At 39.9% G+C, this 10,663-nt stretch overlaps 1 protein-coding gene across 2 annotated transcripts; it reads right to left on the reverse strand.

Moving 5' to 3' along the window:
* Positions 1-4,670: 4,670 nt before the first annotated feature.
* LOC122072168 (exocyst complex component EXO70A1-like) lies at positions 4,671-8,064 on the reverse strand. Of its 2 annotated transcripts, XM_042636740.1 has the most exons (3): positions 5,501-8,064; positions 5,187-5,245; positions 4,671-5,028 (listed from the first exon to the last, which is right to left on the reverse strand). In XM_042636740.1, the coding sequence occupies exon 1, from the start codon at positions 7,671-7,673 to the stop codon at positions 5,766-5,768; it is 1,908 nt and encodes a 635-aa protein (XP_042492674.1). In that variant the 5' UTR covers positions 7,674-8,064; the 3' UTR covers positions 4,671-5,028; positions 5,187-5,245; positions 5,501-5,765. The 2 variants fall into 2 exon arrangements, with proteins under 2 accessions (XP_042492674.1, XP_042492672.1); XM_042636738.1 differs by lacking the exon at positions 5,187-5,245.
* Positions 8,065-10,663: the final 2,599 nt, after the last annotated feature.

Below are 10,663 nucleotides of genomic sequence, written 5' to 3' on the forward strand. Positions count from 1 at the left end.
GTGGGGGTGGTGGGGCGGTTAGGTTTAGTAATGGCTGTAATAGGGTAAAAATTGGATGAGACTCGTGTATTTGCAATTTGTGATTGTTGTATGGATTACTTTTTTAACATTTTCGAAATTCGATGTAGTCCCTCGTTAAAGAGTCCTGTTCCTCCAGGTTTCAGAACCTTCGACTTTCTTTTCTTCAATGCCACGATATTGGAACTTGTCTGCAATGCGATTGAGGCATGTAATTCCCACTTTTCCCCCATAAAATCACAGCAGGTGGATTCTTTATGTGCTACCTCTTGTTCTGTTGTATAGTTTGTGCTTCCCGTCAAAATACTTGGCTGGCACACAGGCTGGACTGAGAAAACCCCATTGTCCTGAGGTGATTCTACTGATTCTGAATGCCAATTCCATGTTTTTGGTTTTGTTAATATACCATGAAAAATTTGCATGTGTTTTGTCCTCAGTTCATGGTCCCCTGCAACAGCTAGATTGATACAAGAGAGGTCTTGTAGTCAAGGTTATAGGTATCGCCTTATTGATTGATCACTACTGATATCGAAATGATCGAATTGATCATAAATTCAAAAACAATTCATTTTTTATCCTATACTGTTGGATATGTCGATTGTGGTTAAAACTGTTTTGTTCTCATGTAATTAATTTTTGTACAGTGATTTTAAATGCAAAAGATCTTAATCCGATCCTTTCAGCTGTGCGATTGAGTTTTCGCCAATAGATATTCCATATCCCTTATCAATATCAGTCTCTTAAGGTCCCTCCTTGGCTCTGCAAATTGAGCCCCTTTTGCAGCGACTGGTGAAATTGCAAAATAAAGTCCCATTGTGTATGTTGTAAAGATGACAAAACACCATACTAGAAAAGATAACTACAGAATAGATAATTTTCAGTTAGGAGACGTGAGGTAAGAGATCAAGAACTCGATTTTGGGAATTGTAAGATGAATGGTTATGACTATTGGACCTAATGGAGGCGTACGATGCTCCTAGACCTAGATAACAACAGGAAGTAAATGACAATATTGATTATAATAAATCGGTAAAAAAAAGTAAGATTACAATTTCTTTTCACGAACTTTGTTTATCACAAGATTTTCCCAAAAGCAGTTACCTGGGAAAAGACTTCAGTTGGGTTTGAGTCGGGACAGATTAGTACCATTTGCCCTTAATAGCCCTTTGCTTTTATTGATCATGCAAGTTTTGTCATAAATTTTTGTCTTTTTCGCAGTTTGTTTCAAACTAGTAAAATGAGGCTAGTGTACAAATCTTATCATCAGATTCACCATTTTTGAATGTTTTTCCTTAAAATATATTAAGCTCAAATTGAGTGGTTAACAAGAAAACAAACATGACCTCTCAAATTAAAGGTTGTGATTTTTGGAAAAGTCACAACCTTCTCTTAGATTGATTCTAAGAATTTCTCTTCGCTAGCAGGTAGCATAGCATTCTCTTGCCCAAAAAGTAAGTTTAGCGTCGATTATTCTTTTTTTTTTTTATTCCTCCTTAAGATTTCATTTTGATTGAAATTTGGGAATTCGCAATATACGAATAAGAAATAGATTATGATATCCGACTTCGACTAATCCCTCTTATTAAAATTCACCAAAAATAATAGTTTGGAAAAAAAAAAAAATCTTTGCCATAAAAGAGGAAAATAACAATTATTATGAACTAATGGCAGAAACACTTTCCTCCATTTACTCTTCTTTGGTAATCCACATCTGCTAGTCCACCACAACTGATAGAATAGTCAATTTGAAGGCTCTCTTTAATTGATGATGGACATAGGAAACACTACAATAATGAAGATCAAAGATGACAGTGATAATATAGTTTAGTGAAGCCATTTATTTATACTCAGTAGAGATAGAATACCTGCTCTATCTAAAGTGCTTAGTGAAGCCAGAATGGAGTCACCAATCCATTTCCCATTTCCACACACTATACTTACTCTCAGGAGGAGCAACCACTCTCTTGTTTTATTGATGGAGGGGTGTCAGTGCTCTCATTGTGGTCCTCCCCCCCCCCCGGCCCACAACACAGTTGGTACCACAGTAGACTGTAGAAACCTACCAGAAACCGGACTGGGTGAAAGCGATCAGAAAAAAACCAGACTGAATTGGTCCAAACCATTATCAGTTCATTATAAAGGGAACTTGTTTTCCATTCTTTTGAATGTATATATATATGGAAATGAAACTCAACCGATAGCAACCCAATAATGGAACGATAAGAGTCCATTAAGTCAACCTAATAAAAGTCCAGATAAAATTGACCAAAATCGAAACCAAACTTTATCTTAGCTAATTGTTTTTTGTTTGACTTAATACAAGATTGATACCAGATCGAACCAACTGATTGACACCATATATTACACCTTGTGATTTCAGATTGGTATGAACACTAGTTCATTGACCCCCCCCTCTCCCCATTCCCTTTTGGAGGCTTGATCTTTATTCTTTTTGGATCATATGGGACTTATGATCCGGGATTTGAAAATCAGATTGATTCGGGCCTCCAAATAAATTAGTGACCTTATTAAAAGATCAAATCTTTTCCCTTGACCCTAGTTCTACATCTAATTACTACATATGCCCATCCGTCGATCTTTTCAAGCTAAGTAGTCAAATTAGATTAATATTCTCTTCTGAGAATAATAATAAAAAAATATTTAATTGGAACATAAAAATGTGACTGAATTGATTCTAATTACTCTTCAGGAAGGAGTGGAAGAAGAGAATAGATTCTTAACTGAAGAAAATGATACAATGACTTCAAAAGAGTTGAACGTGGAGTGGTAGTATGAAGTGAAAATCTCATGTACGATTTTACGGTCATAACCAAAACTGAAAATAATTATTTGATTTTGACCAGATTCGTAGTGTTTCTTTGGGTGGAGGGGTGGGGTGGAAATAAAGACATAGATTGGTTGTTACTATAATACAATAATATTACATCACGCAACCTTATTGATCTTTTTCAAAAGATTATTTAATAAAGGGACATTGGCGACAGAGATTTTAAACCCGGCATCGTGGTCGAATCGAAACCAGCATTGACTTGTATCAAAAGAAATCAATCCGAAAAACCTTAAATTCCGCACCTCATATATGAAACTCAACTATCCAATCTAGAAAACCCTACAACTGGCAGCTTTAGAATGACTAAAATCAAGATCAATGATAACCAAATTTTGACCCGAATCATAATCAATCACAGTCGATTCTAAACCAAATCAATCGATTCATCTGATCTGATCTGATTCTGATTTTTGAAACATTGGAGATGGCAAATTATCTTCAAATTTATTATATTTTGATATTAAAGGTAATTAAGTGGTGGATAAAATATCTCAATCCAGTTGAAATAATCAAAGATTGAAAATTTTGAGGATGACTATAGACGTTTCTCTCCCATTCCCATATAATATTCCACAGACACTTGGAAGAATATGGAAGAAGGTTACCAATTCTTCCATCTTCCATCTTCCATCTTCCATCTTCCAAGTGATGTCATCTTCTATCTATGCATGGCCGTACAGAAATTTAATAAATATATATATTTTATTTTATTTTCATACTTAAGCCTCATAAAAAAAAAAAATACTTGACAAAATTGATTTTTTGTGAGAAATAGTTTATTATCTCTCTTATCAAAATGATTTTTTGAAGAAATGCGTGAAGAAATCCCCTTAATCCATCATAACTCTTTTTCTTCACTTTAGACCGAAAAAGAGTGATCAAGCGGCTTGAATTTCTAATTACAAAACAAATAATTACTTTACCCCTCCGTATTGAGACTTTATGCACGTGTTTATTAAAGTTCAACACAAAAATAACTAAAAATAATTTTTCGTCAAAACACATAAATGACTCTTTATATATTTTTGATTTTTGTATTTTATTAAATTTTTTTAAATAAAAACAAGCTCCATAAATTATACCAAATGCAGTTAAAATTATTTTTGTGAACAAAAAAAAAAAAAGAAAAATGATACGAGGGCCTAAACTGCCAATAATATTCCATAAAGAAGAAAGTCATCTTCAAGGGTTTTAAAAATACGAATCAGACTCGGAGAATCCACGATCTAACTCGGCAATGACTGATTTAGGCAGGGCCCAATTGAAGGCCGATTCTGGCTTTCTAAATCCCAACTTCACTTCGCACCCAGCAAAAGTGAGAACTTTATAGAGCCCGAAAGTTCTGAGATCGGATTCCACCCAATCCTGCTCATCCTGGGATATTTTCTATCGATTCCAGTTGATTTCGGCTTTTTAAACCCTACTTTCATTCACACCCATAAAAAAATGAGAATTTTATTTAATTTGGCATAACATCTTATCATTCCCCCAAAACCTCAAGACATTAAGGTGAATATAGCTCCTCAAGCATATGAAGGCAAGGAGGACATGAACAAACCATGTCTTAAGGTGAATATAGCTCCTCAAGTATACGAAGCCATGGAGGCCATGAACAAACTAATGTGGGACTATTAACTCTATAAATCTTAACATCTAATCAATCTAGCCATCTTACTAAAGCTGTGCTTTATACCTTAATATCACAAGTTGGTGGGTTTGTAATCTGGTGCATCCAAAAATAAGGCTTGCTTGCAAATCAAGCCCAGAGATGAAAATTGTCCATACATATCTCAGAGAATCATTTGGAAATCCTGAACAGGGTATTAGCATTGAAGCTGCTGGAACCTTTGTCTGGGAAACAAGATTTTTGAAGCCATCTCTTGGAGATTACAATTGTCCCTAAAGTCCTATAAAATAATAATATGAAAATAGATGCAAGACACGGAGCAGTCTTAGTTGGGTTTATGAAAGAAAAAAATGGTACAAGTAGCATCTCTGAATGCAGAACATCTATTATTCATGCAAGGCTGTATGATCCACACCATTATTTTGTTTGATACGACCAAATCAAGCTTTTAGCTTATTAGAATTCAACCTGGACTCATTTACTTCTTAGATCTCCAGATAGCTACTCCTTTGAAGAACAAATAGTGCATTACCTGTATATGGTAAGAAAACCTGTGATGCAGGTAATAATTTGCTTGATGAAATACAATGACAAATATCAATCCAAGATGCTTTATGGTGCTGGAAAGAATTTATGCTATCAATTGGCATTGCTCAATGGATCAAAACCCAACAGTGGCAAAATAATCACCAGATGTATGATCGGAGTAAAAGCCAACCACCCTATTAGATTCTTCATGATAGATAAACCTGCAATCCAAATTGCAGGGTGGTAAAAAGCCACACTGGTTCTATATGGACTACAGACAAAAGAAATATTCACAGGCACCACACTTAAAGAGAAGAAATGTTCATCAGAATCATTAACATGTGGGTGGAATCTAGATGAAAACAGACCCACAAAATTTGCTTCTAGATATCAGGGAAAACGCTAAGATCAATTCTCTATATGAACAAATGAAACAAAATTTAGAATCAAATAACAAGTTGAAACAATTTTCTTACAGGGTAGAAGTATTTGAGCACGGGTTACCAGCCACTCTGGAGAGAGCTTCCCCTGATCTTCCCAATTCCTATATCTCTCTCAATCCGCAGAAAATGATCTGAGACTCAATTCAATCAGGTTCTCAGAAGAAATCAAACAAAACCCAACTTGGTTTGGCTGGAATCCGATTGCCCATATATACTTCGAAAAATTTAAAGAATATCTCCTCTGTTCTAAATTATAAATAGCAACACTCGGTGTAACTTACTGAATCCATTAGTTCCTTTAATTTGATCTCCTCCTGAGGTGTTGGTTAACTGGGTAACCCTCAAAGAAATCCAACACAGCAGTCTCAAGATCCTCTTCTGAGTACTTGATGTACATCTCCGGGTGCCTTCCGCTCTCTATATGACCCCTGAACCTGCCTAGAAAGGATCGGTAAGCAGGGATGAGCTTCTCCGATAAGGATATGCGTAGCTCCTCACGGAGCTGAGGATCTGGTATCAACCATGTGGCCTGAGTCCTATGAACCTCATCAAACATGGCATTGAAGGACTTGAACCTTTCCCTCAAAGCGGTCTTGGAAACTCCTGAAGAGAAGCTCCCACTTACGTGTAGCCCTTCGTCTCTTAGGCAGTGGAGGACACTCACCCATGTCGACCTCTGATAACTCGTCGCTGCCTGCCTGAATTTCCCGGTTAGCTTCCTGAGGTAGTCATCCTCGATCATCTCCCGGAGCTCAGGCGACCCTTTCACTTTCTGAACGATGTAGTGAACATTGTTCATGAGGAAGAGGTGCGCCAAGGAGGCATCTTTGTAGAGCTTGGACTTCCCCTCTAAATTGGACTCCAGGATCACAATGATCCAAACCAGATGCAGGGCGAGAGGAGATCGATTCTCCGGCTCCGGAAACTCCAAATCCGCGGTGGGATCACCAGAGTAGCGTGAGGTAGTGGAGGGCTTGGACACGATTAGGTCGAGAAGGGTCTGCTTGTAATCAGAGATGAGACTGATATAGTTCATGACGTACCTGGTCAAGGGATGAATTGTCCCACCTGGAACAGGAATCCTAGAGGTCTCGCGCTGCACGGCATTCTCGAATTCCGACAGAATCCCTCTAATGGCCTCAGCAAGCCTCGATAGTATCTCCGCCGCTTGGACTCTGACGGACTCGCACGACTTGGACCCGAACACCTCGTCGACGTCCGGCAAGAGGTCGGACAGGGCTTCATAGAGGTCAAGAATCTTGAAGAGCTTCTCCGGTGATCGGCGGCTGATGCTGATAGCCTCGGCGAAGTTGAAGACTTGGATGGCGGGACCCTTGACGGTTTCCATGAAGCAGGCGTCGTCGGCGGCGGGGCCGAGACCCTCGAAGATCTGCTCGCAGAGGAGTTTCTCGCTGGCAAAGAGGATACGAACGCAGACCTTGGCAGCGCGTATCCAGCGCCTAATCTTGGTCTCGAGGGTCTCCCACTCCAGCCGCTGGATTTCGCCGATGCTAAGCTTCTCGATGCCGAGGCGGCGGAAGCTGGCATCGACGGCGGATTTGCGGACACTCCCATAGACCTGAATGCACTCGCGCAAATACCCAGCAGTGATCATCCTCTCAGCAATGCTACGGAGATCGTAGATGGCTTCGGATGGGATCAAATCGATCTCACGGATACTGTTAGTGGAACGGTAGTTTGGAGTACGACTCCCGCTGTTACTCGTACTTCCTTCTCCCTCATGCAGCTCCTCTTCTCTGACGCTGACGCTGCTGCGTCGTCCACCTCCACCATCTACTGAGTGGTCGTCACCAGCATCAAATTCGCCGGAGCCGTCAGCTCTGGGGCTGCTCGAGTGGGTGGAAAAGGAATTAGATTCGAGGAGTGAGTCGATCTCAAGTGGGTTCGTATGGGTGATGAGGATATTACGGAATTCATCCTCAAGACGAGCCATGGCGATCTGGATAGCACCGTTGACCTTGCCGGAGTTACCACCGCCAACGGGAGATCCATCTCCAGAAACTGAGACCGACTCCATCGAGCGTTGGATCTCGTCGACGGCCCGCAAGTAACTTTCAGCTTCCTGACGATCGCCACCATCGAAGATCATTCGTTCCCTGGCCTCCTCAGATGCAGTGGAATCCCACCTGAGGATGAGCTTCTCCGCGGCTTCGAATTCCATGGAGACGCTCTCAGGCGATTCCATAGCAATCACCGGAAAAAGGTAGAAAGAGAGAGGGGAAAGGAGACAACCCAAGTATGGCTATGGGGTTCTGAAAATTCGAACGGTGGAAAACAGGGGAGTTTTTCGTTGGTTTTCCTGAGCTTTGAATTCAAAACTGTAAGATGAGATCTAAGGAATACAGTAGGAGATTTATAAAAAACTGAAGAACTTTCCTTGTTACAGCCTCGCAGTAGCAGAAGAAATAACCAAGAGATTGTAGAGTAGATAATCTTGGGTGCAAGAGGAAAAAAAGATGATATTTCGGTCGTGAAAGGTAGCGGTACTGTTAATTTTGTCTGAATCTGGGAATTGGAAACGAAGAAGAAGGAGAGAGAGAGAGAGAGAGAGAGAGAGAGAGAGAGAAGAGTAAGAGGGGGGCGTAAGCAGGATTAGTCCTTTTTGAGAGGTGTTATTGGAAAAGAATGGTGGGACAGTGGGACAGTGGGACAGTGGGGGTGGGGGGGGGAGGGGGGGACGACAGTGCGAGTGGGGAGTGACAAATGGAGTGTGGGACTGACGCTTCTCTGCTTGAGTTGAGTTGCGTTGCGTTGGCCCATAGCCATTGGTAGGCTCTTTGACTTCGAATCGTCGCCCGGAAATGATTTCGCCGCTGTTGCCGAAATTTCGCTACCGTTTTTGAGTTTTATAATCATTTTAGGGGAATCGTTTTGATTAGTTTATTATTATTGTTTTTTTTCTTTCTTCTAATCTCAAGTCTGAAGTCAAGTCTCACCCATGGCCATGACCAGACACGAAATAAGAAGAGAAGAAGAGAAGAAGAGAAGAAGAGAAGAAGAGAATAAAGGCAAAGGGCCTAGGGTGAGAAGTGGAGACCAGAACCGAACTCTTCTGAATTGGGAGACGCAATAAAGATGGAGAAGAAGGGACAGCAGAGCACTAATTCAGTCAGGGAGCCCTGAAACGAACCAGTGCGTCTCCCACTCGCGGTGGTGGGAGGGAAGAACTGGAAATGGATATCGGTAGTTGTCTCGATCAGGGATTAGGGACCAGGGATCAGGAATCAGGGATCCCAAAAAGAATTCCTAGTAGGATTGTGGATGTTGCAAACTTGCAACTGATCATGCATATCTAATCTATGATGGAGTAACTTTGACAATGGAGAGAGTGAATTTTAAGACTAGAAACTACAGAGCAGTCGGAAGAGATCATTACTGAACTCGCGATTACTAAAATAGTAATAGTAGCAGTCGAGTTTGGGACACGCCCGTGTGTTGGAGGCCATGTCCCGTTGTTTTAGGTTGTTCGATGTGGCTGTCACTCTTGTTGGGCCATAGGCCATAGAGGACTCGGATCCAGGCATTTGATTCGGTTTTGGTTTTGGTTCTAATGACTATTAGTGTGATTCAGAACCGGACAAAGTCCCGTCTCAGTTTTGAAAATTGATACTCATACCTCCGGTTCCAATTCAGTTCTAATTCCTATTTGGGAACAAGTAATAAAGGACAGGTCCTAGCTCAATGGTCCATTAAGATTTTTCTCAAATGCCCAATTATTTGCAATGTGGCAGATTGGATGAGTCCCAACATTATATCTATAGATAAACAACAATGAATTTCAAGTTCCGTTTCAAGAAAAAACACATATACATCAGAAAGATAAGAGAGTTCATACAAAAAACTGCAACGCTATTGGAGATTGAAAATCAAATAAGTGCAACATTTTAGGAGATAGAAAACCGACCTACTGTAATGATGTTGAGAAGAATCAATCGATTGATCGCCGAAAAATCGTGAAAAAAGGAAAAAGAGACGCTTTCAGCCATTGCAACTTGTCTAAGACAAAGAGTCGCTGCTATGCAGCGTGAGAAAAGGAAGAACATAATACTTCAAACTTAAAGAGTTATAGGTAAGTAGATTATTTAACTCACGGTTCATGAGTCTTAAGAGAAAAAAAAAAAAAAAAAAAAAAGAGGTTTTATAGTTGGACTATAATTATAACTCTAGAAGACAATTTATCATTTATGTGATTAATCATGTCAGGTTTCCATATAAGTTATGTAAAGTTTCTAGTTAAAGAGGAAAAAGTGACATTAAGTGATTCGGTCTGGATTTGGTTAGATCCGTCGATTCTTTGCATAAATCCAAATCCGAATTGAACTGAATTGAATTATAAATACTTATTTTAGATCTAGGATTTAACCATATTATAATGGGTTGGATTTGATTCCAGGTATCCGGTCCAGAACTAGATTCAATTTTTGGTTTTGGTTCCAATTTGACACCCTTACCTCCAATGTCATCTATTTTTTTTTTTTCTAAACTGCCCAAGGGGACTTTACTCACACACAAGAGGGAGGTGGGTAGGGGAATGCGTATGACAGGAGTTGATCCCTAGACCACAAACTTGGCGCCTCCAATTTCATCCACCTCATAATAAATCATGGTCACTCGAAGTACAAAGCCTTATCATCTACCATTTGATGACATTCCTAATTTCATTTGTGATGGTTGTGTGGACTCGGCTGCTTTTCTTGTGGATGTCCTAGTCACTTTGGTATTGAGATCCTCGGTAGTGTTACACGCCTTGTAATGCACATCCAACGAGTAGGATGCCTTGAAATGCATATCTAAGCATTTCTATTCATTAGATGTGCGCTATAAACCCTGGTAACTTTGGTATTGAGATCCTCATTAATCCTTCACTTTGCCTCTTTTAAGTTATGGTGATACAGGAATGTGTTGGCACCAAAAGCCAGATGCATCAGGGTTTGAACCATCCCATGGAAGGAGGACTCTTAGCGTATAGAAATTTGGGTGGTGAGTGCTAATCTCTATGCATGATTGTCACCAGGGAGCCTGATGATATTCTCTTAAAACTCTATGATTGTATCTTTAAGGGTCAAGTCTATGTTGTTTTTAAAAATGAACATTTGGTATTTGTTGCCACTAGGGCTGCTAGGCATAGGGAATCTCACTATGACCCTCATCAAGATGTAGAAAAGTTTTTATTTA

The sequence above is a fragment of the Macadamia integrifolia genome, chromosome 2 (genome assembly GCF_013358625.1).
Source record: "Macadamia integrifolia cultivar HAES 741 chromosome 2, SCU_Mint_v3, whole genome shotgun sequence".
Classification (NCBI taxonomy): Eukaryota; Viridiplantae; Streptophyta; class Magnoliopsida; order Proteales; family Proteaceae; genus Macadamia; species Macadamia integrifolia.

Bases quoted from the DNA above. Each gene is read 5' to 3' on its own strand.
- LOC122072168 (XM_042636738.1), bottom strand. From the start codon at position 7,673: ATGGAATCGCCTGAGAGCGTCTCCATGGAATTCGAAGCCGCGGAGAAG.